Raw genomic sequence first — 15,341 nt, 5'->3', positions numbered from 1 at the left:
AATGTCAAAGGGCATACTGCCTATGTTTTCTTCTAGGAGTTTTATGGTTTCAGGTCTTACGCTCAAGTCTTTAATCCATTTTGAGTTATTTTTGTGTATGGTATAAGATAATGGTATATTTTCATTCTTTTTCAAGTGGCTGTCCAGTTTTCCCAATACCATTTATTAAATACCTTTCTCCAATGCAATCACAATCAGAATCTCAATGACATTTTTCACAGAAATAGAACAAAGAATCCAGAAGTTTATATGGAACAACAAAAGACCCCAAATAGCAAAAGCAATCCTGAGAAAAAAGAACAAAGCTGAAGGCATCACACTCCCTGGATTCAAAATATACCACAAAGCTATAGTAATCAAAATAGCATGGTACTGGCAGAAAAACAGACACACAGATCAATGAAACAGAACTGAGAGGCCAGAAATAAACCCACACATCTATGGACAGCTAATCTTTGACAAAGGAGCCAAGAACACACAATGTATCTCAGTTTTATTTTGCAATAAAAAAGGTTTTCAAAAACAGTGAAAAGGAAACAGTGACTATCTGAGCATTTGTCTTCTTAAGACTGTGGAGACGCAGTAGGAAGAGAGAAAGACGAGATGACTACGTACAGGGTTAGGGCTGGACCATAGAAAAAGTAACCAGTTTGGAACTGGAAGGAGTCAGGTCTTAGGGGAATTTCAGTCCTTGGGAATGGGGACTAAAAACATATTCAAGTAGGAGGAAGAAGGGCAGAAGGGTCAGAGATGCATGATCTCAGAACACAAACTCAAGAATCAGTTCAGGACTCCTCCAAGGCCTCATGGAAAAGAGTCACTCCAGAACGTTGACTTCACGAATGTCCTTTACTTAGTCTGCGGCCCAGGCCACTCAGTGGTACTTCAGGCTCCAGGGGGAGAAGCTTCAGTTAAGACCTTAATATGGCTGTGGTGAGAGAACAGCTCTTGAGACCTGCAAAGACAGTGATAAAAGTCTCATGAGGGACCCCCACCGTCCTATTTCAGGGACTCAGCAGACAGTGCCTCTCAGCCAGAGCCACCCTTACATCTTATCCCCAAGACGTCTCCCTCTGGCCAAAAGATTGAGAGAATGATCCGCCACCCAAAGACAAGGAAAAGGACATTACCTCCTTACCAGACAACTGACTGTCCATATATCCTGGAATGAAAGAGAAGAAAGAAATAGAATGCGCCAATTAGGACCAGATGTCATTATCCTGAGGGCTGGGAGATGACCTGCAGTATCAGAGCTCCATCTCCCCTTACCCCCTGGAATGGTTCTGGCTTCAGAAAAGACTATTCCAGACATCCCTGAGAAGTACAATCAGCCTTCCCTGCCTCACGTCTTTGACGTTAGGAAAAGTGGGAAGTGGGGGAAGCCATGGGGCAGGTGGCAGGGGACTCCTCAGAGGCTCATTACCTTTCTGAGCCCTGAGGTGGGTGACGATCCCCACCAGGAGGAAGATGAGCCCAAGCAGGAAGGCTGCAACTCCACTTAGCATCTTTCTCCAAGAATATTCAGACTGAGCTCCTATGGGAAACAGGTCTTCAAGTTAGTAAAAAGCTCCCAATATTTGGTGTACCTTCCTGAAATCCCAGAGCCTGTACTGCGCACCAAATCCAATGCTATCTAGAGAAAGAACAGATTTAGAAATGGTTTGTTGAGGCCAAGGTTTGCCCCCATGCAGTTTCTGTTACTGATTCTTGTAGCCCATAAGAATGTCCCCGAAATATTAAGACCAAAGTATTAGAGGATACTAATTCCCAAAGTCGGAAGGAAGTGAAGAGGTGATTAGACCTCCTCATTTCCTGGAAGATACAAGGATAGATATCAGCCATGTTTTCTCCCACACTAAACCAAAGACTCCAATTTCTATGACTCCCTCAGATTGAGGGAAAGAAAAATTAGTGTTGTGACCAAGACGATTGCAGAGGTAACTCAGGCCCCATATAGAGTCAGTATGACCCTGAGTCAGTCCCAGAGAGAACAAGAAGCTGATTCTCACTCCACTCCACAGAAACAGGGCTCAGCAGGCTGGGATGATCAACAAGGCAGGTGTAGACATCTCCAAGTTCAGGAGTCATTTCCAGCATCACCATTGTCTGAAAGGTCCAGTCTCCATTCCTGATAAGGCCAGTGGACATGATCCCTGCTCTCTCCTCCAGCCCATTCCGGAACCACCTGATCTTGATGTCCCCAGGATAGAAATCTGTCACAGAGCAGAGCAGCAGATTGTGGTGCTGCAGGGATGGGGTCATCTCTGGATACACTGTCACCTTGGGTTGCACTAGGAAGGGAGAGAAAAATGAGACATTGTGAAGGAAAAACCACCAAGCCAAGACAGGAGTTTCTTTAGGGACTATCTCTGCCGATAATCTCTTTCCCAGATCACCCAGGTGGAAACTGGAAACGTGGGGAAATATCCCCCAAGACTCAGAAACTGGGGATGTCATGCCCCCCAGGAGGATTTAGACCTTATCAGACACTCCGACAATTACTCACTCTATTTGAGGGCCAACCAGTCTCTAAAGTCCCTGAGAACCTTGCAGGTCTGAGACCAAGACCACAGTGACCTGCCCTGTGAGGATATTGAGTGAGTCACAAGTGGGGACAGAACATATAAACAGACTTCCCTGCTCATAACCCACTGATCCTGAAGCAGAAAATTCCCTAGCATAAGGAAGAAGAGCCATGGCCAGGTTCACGTGTAGGAGATTCCTGAACTCCACCAGACCTCATCTTCCACCTCACCTCTTCTTCCCACAGTGAAGGGTGCACCCAGCTTGTAATTGTGTCTGCAGAGCATATCCACAGCAGCTCTACTCCTCGCCAATATATCTGGCCGGTTGTTCCACAGCTCAGCATCAGGCTGCCCGAGCTCTGTCAATGCCACAAACATTCCCACATCGCTGTCGAAACGTGCATACTCCTCCAAGTTAAAGATGAATCTGACCACAAACTGCACCTTTTCTGTCCCATTGGTGAAGTAACAGTCAGCCTTTGCCTGACTCACAAAATCTTCTGGAAAACCAAAAAAAGACTATGAATTCTAGGAACCAGCCACCATCTTTAAGAAACCCATAACTTGTAAATTATGCCAGACCACATCAATTTGAGAGGAGGCATTTTGACCTCAGTAAACAGACAAATGTAGCCTCTCCCCCTGGTTCCTCACATCACAGTGGAAAGAAGCCTGAGGCCCATGATACCAGGCCAGCCAAAGAGAAATGTTACCCAAAGAAGGAAGCCAAAGAGAGACCCAAGAGACATAAACGTTCATTCAACAAATATTTATTCATTCATTCATTCATTCAACAAATATTATTGACTGTTTTTGTTTTGCCAAACACTGTGCTGGGTTTCTCCAAGCCAAGCTTTCAGAACCCAAGGTTTTAACTCTCTTTATTATCAAGTTGAAAAGATCCACCCCCATATGGAATAATTCAATAGCACTCTCGCCCTTAGCAGGTTCATTCTATGCATTCCTTCTGGAGTAAAGTAAAGGAGTGATGGAGGCGGAGCAAAGAAATGCAGAGTAGGTACATTTTAGTTGTGAAATAAATTCCCCTCCTACCTTCCACTCACTATGGGTTTTCTCCTTTTGGATCTTTTCCTTTGCAGTCTTACTCAGAGACCTCATCCCCTCCATTGGCTCTAGTTAGGTAATGACCTCATTACCTCTTTTGGTGTTGGGTAAAATAATATTAATCCATGGCTTGGAGATGCCTTTTATCATGATCATTATCATCATTGGCGCTATACCTATGTGAAGATTAATAAAGGGAAACCTCATTTAAAATGGAGTCAGGGGACCAGCCCCGTGGTGTAGCGGTTAAGTGCGTGCGCTCTGCTGCCGGCGGCCTGGGTTCGGATCCCAGGCGCGCACTGACGCATCACTTGTCAGGCCATGCTGTGGTGGTGTCCCATATAAAGTGGAGGAAAATGGGCACAGATGTTAGCCCAGGGCCAGTCTTCCTCAGCAAAAAGAGGAGGATTGGCATGGATGTTAGCTCAGAGCTGATCTTCCTCACAAAAAAATAAAAATAAAATAAATAAAATGGAGTCAGGAGGCCAGAAGGAGGAACTCCCACACAGCACCACTCAAGGTCAATTACAAGAAAGGTAGTCAATTACAGACCCCAGTGGAAGTCCTCAACAGGAAAGAATCCTTCCTTACAGGAAGAAACTTACATTGCATCTCAAACAGAAATTGACTACCCGAACAACTCAGCCAATGAGAAAGCATCATCACCCAGAACTCTTGCTTTTCTCCAATGGACTTTCCTTCAAAAACACTCCTCCAAATTTCCTCCTTTTTCTCCAGAAAAGAACGTTCCTCTCCCTTGTGTGTTGGATTTGCCTATGGTCCGTCATAGCATGCACATCCTGAACTGCAATCTTTTGGCTATTCCTGAACAAATTTGTTTTGCTGGTAAAATAACTGGATGTTTTATTTTTAAGGTCAACACCCACAATTCTAGTAGTTGCAACAATTTGGTGATGTGGAATATAAGCTTAGCTTAAACCTTCTTTTGGATCTTTGAAATTAAACATTGCCATTGATAATGGAATTAAAAAATCCGATTCCATCATCCATTATGATTTTCTACTCACAAAGTACCTTACTAATATTTATAGTGATTAGTTTGAGCTATATATTGTTTTCATACAATGTACTTCAAAGCTCAAGGCATAGTGTTAAGTGAGAAAAGAAACAGAATGTGATTTGATGCACAATGACATTTATTAAAATTTAAAATAGACACAGAAAAACAATGCTACATATTTTTAAACGCCACTCTCATACTTAAAGACATACCAGACACATTAGAATGTGCATCTATGGGAGGGAAGGAGTGAGAATGGAGACAAGGGAAGAAAGGAGAGGGTCTTTGTTCTGACGAATGATTACAGTGTGCTGTGAACTCATTGAGTAAGATTAACTCAATTCTATGCATTAAGAAAAACAATAATAAAAGAACAATTAAAATGGGTTAATAATGCAGGTTGGTCAGGAAAGATCTCCCTGAAGAAATGGCATTTAAGTTGAGACTAGAAGGATAATCGTCACTGATCTTGAGTTGTAAATTCGCTTTCATTTCTAAGTTCAGAGGCCTCCTCCAGGAACTACTGACTGAGCATAAGGATGGTAGCATCCTCCTGGGTCAGCCAGACTCCTCTCTCACTAAGTAACTGATTTCAGATGAGGCTCTAACCTCCAATTCTCTATTCCCTCTTACAGTCCAAATCAGAAAAATAATTATTTTTTATTCAGATCTGTGCCAGATTTAAGATCTGTGCTGATTTTTTTTCCACTTATGTTGTTTAAGGGACATTATAAGCTCAGAAAGGTTTCTATTCTCTGAGAACAACGATCTTCTCCCACCCACCCTCTCCCCAGGTTTGTTCCTCTTTTGTATTAATGAGACTTTGACTTTCAAAGAGATTCTGTTTTTAGCACACTATATCCTGTTTTCTGCTGATAAATATGTTTTCATGGTGTAATGCTGCTTCATGTTTGCATAGCCTATCTCCTCAGCTAGAAAAACAGCAGCAATAAATACATGTACCCAGTAACGTGAGGACAGGGATAATGCACTCAACTTCTCTTATCTCGCAAAATTTCTCGGTACAATTCTGACCACACAATAGGGGCTTGATAAAAATAAATAAATAAAAGAAGAAACCTCTGTTCCCAATTACTTTTGTCCACATATACCCCAACTGGATAAATATAGAAACTGTCACAATCACCAGAGCAAATTCTGGCTGAAGAATGGCAGCCATTCGCAGTCAGCCTCCATTTTTCCCAGTTCTCCAGACGGACACTGATACAACAAGGACTCTAAGCAAGATAAGAAGCTTCCCGTCTTCCTGCCTCCCTACTCCTTGAATCTGCAGCTCTGGTACCAGAGTCCCTTTTCCCAGCAGCCCATTGTGTGTGGTAAAGAGGGAAAGAATATTTTTCTGTCAAAGGGAAGAACGCTCTCTTTGAAGCCAGAAGCCATTTCCAATTTGCTCTGCGGTCTAGACTGATAAGGACAGGCCTCCCTCCCCCATGCCAATTATTGCATACATACCCGAAAAAAATTGTTCTGTTCTTACCTGGAGAGTCTCTTCCTTGAGTCATGGAGGAATCCAGCCTGATTAGATTCACTAACAGAGCCACCACCCAGAGAACCCACCCAGAAGCCATTCTGGAAGCAAAAAAAAAGAGAGACAGTAAAATCGTCAGCCTCTTCAGAATGGGGCATGCCCCCACACAACTCAGTCAAAAATATTCATTAAGAACATAGATATCTTTCTATCCTCCCCAGGACTGGAAATGCCTCACGTTGATAACCAATCAGGATAGAGGAGTTGTGCATCATTAGGTGCTGGGTAGAATACTCTCATAAAGTTGTGTTATGCCACTCTAGAATTGTTTACCTGCAGAATCACTGACAGTAGTTTAGGTATGTGGAAAATGGACTGGGAGAAAAAAATTCTCTACACACTATGTGGTCCTAGAAGAACTAGGCAGATTGTTTATTATGTATCATGCTACCCTCATTTAGCACAGTCCCTGGCCTGTTCTAACCAATAGGTCTCCCTTCCTATGGAGTGGTTGACATTGCCGACAAACTGTGTAAATCAAAAAGAAAGTAGACAGCATTCTAAAGCATAAGCTCTCGCCTAGAGAATCAGCCAAACCTACAATAGATGCTGTATGAATAAGAAATAACTTTTGCTTAATTAAGGCCACTTGGGGTTGTTTGTTACCACAGCCTGGCCTAACTTAACCTAACCAATATAGGGCAGGAACAAGAATGTTGACCCACTCTCTCCATATCCCTCAGGTAGATCTGAATACAGTGTTCATGAATTAGAAGCCTGATCATAGCCCAGAAAATGGTACACAGAGCCTATGACCCATGATTGTGAATACTTCTTCTAGAGGTGGATAGTTGTGTTGCTCCTATTTGGGAGGGTGTCTGTGGAGCTGAGTAAAAAGGTGACAGGCAGAAGGAGCCCAAGCCACGGAGTTTTAACTTCCTTCCTTCTTCCTACCCACACCTACCTTAGTCTTTCTGATGTAACTGATCTCATTTTACTTGAGGCTAAGTGAATGAGGACGTGACACAGAGATTATCAGAAGCAATAAAAGCGTGAGAGGGTAGGAGAGGCATAAGTCCAAGCCTGTTGTCCCTCCTCTGCAGGCAATACCCCGGCTGGGCGTCTGCAGTTTCTCTCAGAGATGAGAGAGACCATGAGGGGAGGAAAGAGAGAAGGGCCTAAAGAATATAGATTAAACGGGGGCTTGTATTTGGATTTAAAGGGAAGAGGAGGAGTTGTTAGATAGCAAGGGGTAGTGAAGGAAGATTGGAGGATATGGATGCTGAACCAGAAAGTGAGGAGGGCTGCTCTTTCTTACTTGTAGTGCGAATGTATCTAAGACCCTTAAACGCTAAAATCTGACTTGCCTACATCATCATCATAATAGCTAATATTTGTCAATTTCTTATTATGAGTCAGTTTTCTAAGCACTATATAAGTGTGTGTGTGTGTGTGTGTGTGTGTGTGTGTGGTGGGGGAGAATATTACGATCTCCATTTTATAGATGAAGTAATGAAAGAATGAACCGAAGTTCACAAAACTACAAAGTCCAAAGACTATGCTTTTTCCATTGCGCTATATTTCTCACTTGGGAACCAGGAAAGCTTTATTTCTACACCTTCAACATCCCTGTAATGATAAGAAGCACAAAAGGTCAAAATAACTGAAGAATTTTATTATAACTATTTGGTGCCAGGACAGACCTCTATCATATCTTATCTCACAAAAGGAAATCGGTGGTCTCATACACCACAAGCAAGGAATGGCATAGAGCCTATCTGTAGGAACTAAGAAGAGAAAGCAATACCAACCTGTGAATCTCTCTTGTCAATGGCCTCTAATACATCTTGAATAAATTAAAGCATCTGATTCGTCCAGTTAGAAGTTTTGTTGAATCATTTTCTGTGCTTAGTGTCAATGTCTACTGTGTCTACAATGTCTACTTCCACAATGTCAATGTCAATGTGGAAGGATCTGGGCTCCCCGGGCTTTTCAGAGAGACTCTACAGTTCTGGAGAGACAGCTAACAAAGGGAGAGGTTGTGACCTGGTTCCCTTCTCTCACATTTTTGTTTTTGTGTTCTACTTGTATGAGCTTGAAAACTAAGGCGGGGCATTTTCATCTTTCTCTTCCTGTCTGACTTCAGCCAAGAGCCCTATCATGGACAGACCTTCTATAGACACGGGCTTTTCTGTGATTTTTCGCACAAGCTCATATTTTGCATCCCTCTTTCTCTTTCCCTCCCCATTCTCTAAGCAGTGGAGGAAAGTTGGGTGTGATATATGTGGTTGTTTCTTGAAGGTGGTAAAAAATCATTCTCCCTATTACCTGACACAAATACCCCTTCAACTGCTATTTTGGTGACTTTAAATTTGGAATAAACTGTTCATTTAAATTCATTTTCCTCTTTCTACTCCCTTCTATCACCAGAAACATAAGCTGCCTTGGAGAAGTTAGAAAAACATTCTGAGATACTAGACAGAAAATTAAAACATATTTTTAGAGAACACTATATGTTGAGCTTCTTTTTAATTGAAGGGGTTGTACTGGCTAAGAACATTGCCAGCTCAAAACGCTTGCTTAATTCTCCCTCGTGGTGATTGCAGTCCCAGACTAGAGGGACATATCACATGAGGGGAAAGGTAAGAAGGACAGGATATGAGGAACAACAGAAATAGGTGGAATTTGGGGTGTCTGAAGCAAACTCATGATTCTACTCAGTGAGAACGCGTTTGGGAACTGAGGGATTAAAGGCTCTGGGCTCTAATCAGCAATCGCTTGTTTGATAATGACTTCTGGAAGGCTAGATCCACGCATCATAATTGGTTTATGCGTACTACGTGACACCATTCTCCTATGATGGTTTTGTCTACCACCCATCCTGGAAAAGTGAATGTTGGTGGTCTTTTGTTATGCTAATTTGTACACTTGAACTCATTATTCCTAGGAAATATTCACTGAAATTATAATATTATGAACTTCAAAAAGATTTTCTATGGGGCCGGCCTGGTGGCAAGCAGTTAAGTGCGCGCGCTCCACTGCGGCGGCCCGGGGTTTGCCAGTTCGGATCCAAGGCGCACACCGACGCGCCGCTTGTCAGGCCATGCTGTGGCAGGCGTCCCATATAAAATGGAGGAAGATAGGCACGGATGTTCGCCCAGGGCCAGTCTTCCTCAGCAAAAAGAGGAGGATTGGCAACAGATGTTAGCTTAGGGCCGATCTTCCCCACAAAAAAAAAAAAAAGATTTTCTAGAAAAAACCCATATTAGTCCTGATGGGTTTTTTTAAATCTGTACTAGATTCTGTTTGCAGTACTTTTTTTAGGATTTTTGCATCAATATTAATAAGTAAATTCACCTATAGTTTTTATTTTTGTTCATTGTCATAGTTTAACATAAACATTATACTTACTTCATTAAAAGAAGACCTTTTATGCTATTGAGCCATTTAATTAGGATTGGAATTATCTTTATTTCTTTAAAGACTTCATTGCATTCCCCTAAATATCTGGACCTGGAGCTTTTCTGGGGGTAACTTTTTTGTAATTCTCTCTATTTCTTCTGTGGAAATTATTCTATATTCTACCTCTATAGGAATTGGTTTTGGTATATTATATTTTTCAAGAGAATTATCCATTTAATTCAAGTTTTCAAGTTTATTTTCATAAAATTGAACAAAATAGTCCCTTCTGATTTTTATTCTGTTCCTGTATTAATTTTGTCCTTGTCATAACTTGTCTACTTTTTCTTGATGAGGTCTGCCAGTGGTTTGCTTATTTTACTGAAAAAATTTTAAAGCTTTTGAATTTATGCATTCTACTGTTTTTCAGTTTTCTGCTTTTATCTTCATTATCTGCTCCTGCTTTTATGTGATTGATTTTGTTGTTCTTTTCATTTATTTCACTTGTTTCATTCTTTTCTTTCACTGATCTAAGTAATTAAGGCCATGAATTCTCCTCAGAGCACTGCTTTAGCTATATCCCAAAAGTTTTGATATTTGATTTTTAGTTGTCATTTTTCCATAAATTTTTCAGTTTGTTTATTTTATTTTCTCGTTAGCCCAAGACAGAGACTATTTCTTTAAGTTTCTGTGTGGAAGAGCGTTTTTCTTTTCTGGCTTTCTCTTATTATCCAGCTTCTTCCATTATGCTCGGAGAATGATATCTATACCATTCTTACTTTTGAGGGTTTTTTGTGCCATAATATGTGGTCTATTTTCATTAATGTTTTGTTGGAACTTGAAAAGTTGTGTTCTCCATTTTCAGTGAAGAAAGTTTAATATAGATCCATCATATCTAATTTTTATTGTGTTAGTAATATCTTCTGTGCTCATACTTCTTTTTTGTCTATTTGATCTGTCTAGTCCTGAGAAAAGTGAATTAAAGTCACCTATTAGTAGTTCATTTCTGAATATTTTCCTTGTATCTACCTTAGTTTCTGCTTTACGAGAGTTGCTTATATGCTGTTTAGAACTTATGTCTCTCTTAGATATCCATGATAAATTCTACGCTTTACATTGTAAAGTGACTTCTCATCTTACTCAATTTTTTCTCGGTCTGAATTTCACCTTGTTTAATAACAAGATTGTGACCTCTGCTTCTTTTTTATTTGCATTCTCTTGTTATGTCTTTGCCCATCATTTTATTTGTTAAATGAATGAATGAACCTTTCTGAATGACTTTATTTTAGGTGTGTCTTTTGTATATTGCAAACAGTAGGGTTTTTCTTTTAATCCAATCTCAAAATATTTTTATTTTATAGATGAGTTAAGCCTGTTTACAATTATTAATATAGCAAATAGATTCAGTGTAATTTGGAGATTATTATTTTCTGTTATATATGCTGTTTATATGAGCATTTCTTTTTAAAAATCTTTCACTATGTCTTTTTGGGGTTTTTCTAAATTGCAGTTTTTCAGATACTTAGGAAGGTGTATATTTTGGGATTGTCTTGATAACTTTATTTTTATATAATACAATTAGTTCTCTTTTTCATTGGATAGGTCCTATTCGTTTTCCACTATGAACACCATAAAACTAGCTTTTACCCTCTCCCTTCCTCTTCTATTTTCCGTGTTTACCTTTGTACTCTTAAATACGTTCTAAATACAACTACTTGATTTATCAGTGTCAAGGGATATCTTTTGACTCCCAGATATTACAGACAAGGCCATCAGCAAGCTTATTCTATATCCTTACTTATTTTTCCACTTAATCTATAATGACTGAGAAATGGGTTTCTATTTATCAATTTCTTCTTGTAGTTCTGTCTATATTTTCTTACATATTTTGTGACTTTGTTGCTAGAAGCAGAGTGATTTAGACTGACTTTGTTGCTAGGTGTAGAGCTTCAGTATAATGTTCTGGTGACAACTTGTTATCATTGTTAATGTTCATCTTTGTCTCTACTAATATCTTTGGTCTTAGACTATATTTTTAGATATCAATGTAACTACACAAGCTGTCTTATGTTGGTGTTAGTTTGTGTGTTTTATTGCATGTTTTGATTTTTTTTTTCTGGTGAGGAAGATTGGCCCTAAGCTAACACCTGTTGCCAATCTTCCTCTTTTTGCTTGAGGAAGATTGTCCCTGAGCTAATGTGTGTGCCAATCTTCCTCTATTTTGTATATGGAATGCCACCACAGCATGGCTTGATGAATGGTTTAGGTCCACACCCGGGATCTGAATCCTCGATCCCCAGGCCACCTAAGTAGAGCGTGCAAACTTAACCACTATGCCACCGGGCTGGCTCCTGCATGTTTTGATTTTAACCTTTTTATGTCTTTAGGTTTTCTTTGTGACTCACATGAAGGACATACAACTGGATTTTGTAATATTATTAATCCAATCTGAGATTTTCTTTCTTTTGACTCTAAATTTAGGCTGTTTACATTTATTGTGATTACTAACTTATCTAGATTTGTTTCTGTTATCGTATATTGTGCTTTCTATTTTGTTATGTTCTTTCTTTGCTTCTTTTTTTCCCTCCGTTCATCAGTTATATTATTTTTTTAAGTAATCTCTAATTTCCCCCTATTGGCTTAGGAGTTTTAAATTCTATTAGTTAAGAGTTACCCCTACATTTTTAACATGACCACCTAACTTGGCAACATCCAAAGTTAGTCAATAGCTCTACCCTCCTGCCAAACAAGGCAAAGACTTTAGAATACTTTTACTTTATCTGCCTCATTCTCATGTTATTTGTGATTGTTCCATCTTGTTCTTAAATTTAATAGTCATTGTTGGTGATTTCTACAGTTATAGTCATTTTTCATTCCTCATTCTGATTTACCAATATTTTAGACAGGTTTTTGTTGTTGTTGTTGTTTCATGTGTGTGTGTGTGTGTGTGTTTCTCATCTTTGCTTCTTGCATCCCAGTTTTTCTTTCTTGGTTCAGTATCCTTCTTACTTGAGTGGTAATAAAAGAAAATCAAATGACAACTACAATATAATGCCACTTTTTATCCATAAGATTGGCAAAATCTAAAAAGTTAACAACACTCTGTGTGGACAAGGATGGGGGGAATAGATAAACTCATATATTGCTGATGGAACGGTGCATTAATACAATTTCTATGAAGGCTATTTTGCAGTATCTAAAAATATTAATAATTAATAATATCAATATGAATAATTAATAATATTCAGACTCAGCAACTCCCCCTTTAAGATTTTATCTTGGTGATATTCTTGCACATGTGTATTACAATGTCTATACAAGACATTGCTTATAATAGCAAAAGATTTCCAATAACCTAACTACCCATCAATAGGAGGATACAGGCTAAATGAAATATGGTACTTCCATAAAATAGAATATCATATAGTCATATATTTCTAAAGTTTAAAAAGTAAAGTTCAGAAAAAGGAATTTAGGGAGCCACTATTTGTAAAAATAGGGAGCAAGAATATATACACATATATGCTTAAATATACATTAAATTTCTCTGGAAGGATAAACATAAAGTTAGGAGCATAATTGCCTATGTGAGGGGTATTGGCCAACCGTGGGGAAGGATGGGAGTAGGCTTTCCTCTGTAACCTTTGTTTGTAACTTTTGTGCCTTTGGATTTTAAACCACATTAATATATTTCCTATTCAAATAAATTATATCTGTAAAAAATAGAACAGAAGGAGGGTAAGTGGATACAGGGAGTATAGACAACTCTTTGAGGAGTTTTGTAGTAAAGCTGGGCAGAGTCTACCTTTTCCTAGCTGTGTGACTTAGGCAAGTTAGTAAATGTTTCTAAACCTCCATTTTCCCATTCTTAGAACTGGCATAGTAATACCTGCCACATACGATCATCTTGAAGATAAAGCAAGAAGATACATGTCAGGCACTTAGCACAGCAGTAGCACACAGTAAGCACTCAATGAATGATTATTATTGTCACTGAGTTATTGGAGTCCATAACTCTAGGTTGAAAACCCATTATTTCCTAGGACCACTAGATGGCATCAGACTCAAACAAATGGGTGCTCCTTTCTCAGCACCCAAAACAGGAAAGATCTTTGTTTTCCTTATTCCCTAGTCCTTTCCCCCAAAATTCTGACAACTCCACTCTTCCTCCTCTTGGTTCACGACTGCCATGCGGACTGCAAGTGGCTACCCCACTCGGCTAGGGCATAAGGGACTTGAAATTCAAGGCTGTTTCCACATTGAGCAGGGCAGACAGGGTGGGGGGTGATTTGGGGTTCCAAAGAAATCTATGAGAGTTTCCTAAGGTTCCCCCTCTCCATTCAAATCTTCCTTCGGAAAGAGTAAAACATGACTGAGTGGAAAACATACTGAAGGTAAGTGACGAGAAGAGGAAATTATGGGGCAGGGAAATCAAATGGTGTTGGCGGGTAGGAGGGACGAATGAAAAGAACTAGAACTTGGGGACAAACCAGAATTACTAACATCTGTGGATATGAGACAGATTATACTTGTGGAGATTTGTCTGTCTAGGTTGAATACTTTGACCATCAGAGAACATTTTTCTGTGTCCCTGACCTAAGGCTTACCTGGCCGTTTCCCCTAAGATGATAAATTTTCAGGACATCTTAAGATCCCAAGGTCTGCTGTATCTTCCTGCCCTGCCCATCAGGATGCCTGAGTTTTCCTCCCAGTTCTATCACTGATTGGGTGTGTGATTTCAAGCCGGTTTCGCCATCTGTAAAGTAGGATTTGACTGCTACATTATTTTTAAGATGCCTTCCAAGTTTAAAGTATTATGAGTCTATGGGTGTGATTGTACTGAGGATATCAAAGAATTTTAACAGATCATCTTCTTCCATGAGGGCTACAGTTTCCATAAGGTTGGGAGAGACAGGAATTATTATTCCCCTTTGGTAATTAGAGAAAGGACATTTTGCATGGAGGAGAAGGAATCAGGCCAGGCTTCTCTCTCTCTCCAAATGCATATTTCATCCTCAGTAACATTTGGGAGATGGAAGGGTGTGGCACAGCAGGGCAGCAGCAGGATGAGGCAAAGGTTTATCTGCATAAGAAATTCCCTACTCTCATCTGGCCCCACTCCCAACAGTTGCCAGGCAGAAAAAAAAATCCAACACAGCAGAAGTCTGGCTAGTTCATGGCTGGTGCTGGAAAGTACTTGCTATTTCTGGGAATGTGAAAGTTTCTCTTTCCTAGAATAGGGACCTTCAAAGGTAAGTCCCTCCCAGTTACCAGTAACTGTACAACTTTGGATTTTCGGTGGTTGGTATGTGTAGGGAGGGTTGAGAATGAGGACAGCAGAGGAAGGAGACTTACTCATAGATCCAACAAACATCTATTTATTGTCGACTAGGGATAGAGCCCTGTGCCAGGCAGTAGATATAAAGCTTAATAAGATATATGGCCCTCCCCCCACCCCAGGCATTCATGGTCTAGTGGAAGGACTAAGGGGAGTGGGGAGGAGAGTTTAATGAGGGCTGTGAAAGAGGCCAGACGGGGAGCAACAGGAGCACATGGAAAGGGCATTTCCTCCAGACTGGGGAGAAGAGGGAAGGCTTCCTGGAGACCTGAACCTGGAGTTAAGTCTGGGAGAACTTGGGGTACATCAGGGAGGGTGGTGCAGGGAATGGCGCGGAGACACCACCTGTGAAGACACAGGGGCGGGGAAGGGCCAGAAGTTTGCTGGGCTGGAGCTTAATGCCACAGGAAAGGGCAAGACAACGGGGCTGGAAACCCTTGTGTGCTCTGAGGAAGATCTGAGCAGAAAGGAATGAAGAGCACTTGAAGGGTTTTACAGAAGTGA

General features: G+C 40.3%; 1 protein-coding gene across 6 annotated transcripts; it reads right to left on the bottom strand.

Annotated features, from left to right (window-relative positions):
• Positions 1-476: 476 nt before the first annotated feature.
• LOC131413790 (HLA class II histocompatibility antigen, DO beta chain-like) lies at positions 477-6,303 on the bottom strand. Of its 6 annotated transcripts, none has more exons than XM_058554662.1 (6): positions 6,110-6,303; positions 2,756-3,025; positions 2,010-2,291; positions 1,424-1,534; positions 1,131-1,162; positions 477-955 (listed from the first exon to the last, which is right to left on the bottom strand). In XM_058554662.1, the coding sequence occupies exons 1-6, from the start codon at positions 6,198-6,200 to the stop codon at positions 920-922; spliced, it is 822 nt and encodes a 273-aa protein (XP_058410645.1). In that variant the 5' UTR covers positions 6,201-6,303; the 3' UTR covers positions 477-919. The 6 variants fall into 6 exon arrangements, 5 of the variants coding, with proteins under 5 accessions (XP_058410645.1, XP_058410646.1, XP_058410644.1 ...); XM_058554663.1 differs by having other exon boundaries at positions 1,139-1,162; XR_009222025.1 differs by having other exon boundaries at positions 1,131-1,534.
• Between the last annotated feature and the right edge of the window lie 9,038 nt (positions 6,304-15,341).

Source organism: Diceros bicornis, chromosome 14 (assembly GCF_020826845.1).
Source record: "Diceros bicornis minor isolate mBicDic1 chromosome 14, mDicBic1.mat.cur, whole genome shotgun sequence".
NCBI lineage: Eukaryota > Metazoa > Chordata > Mammalia > Perissodactyla > Rhinocerotidae > Diceros > Diceros bicornis.
This window is presented reverse-complemented; position numbering and strand designations above follow the sequence as displayed.

What these genes read in the sequence shown, in the direction of transcription:
- LOC131413790 (XM_058554659.1), bottom strand. Translation starts at nt 6,200, where the DNA reads ATGGCTTCTGGGTGGGTTCTCTGGGTGGTGGCTCTGTTAGTGAATCTA. An exon ending in TCAAGGAAGAGACTCTCCAG is followed by an intron (nt 3,026 to 6,109) that starts GTAAGAACAGAA and finishes TTGGTTTTCCAG; the next exon opens with AAGATTTTGTGAGTCAGGCA. An exon ending in CTTCACTGTGGGAAGAAGAG is followed by an intron (nt 2,292 to 2,755) that starts GTGAGGTGGAAG and finishes CTCCCTTCCTAG; the next exon opens with TGCAACCCAAGGTGACAGTG.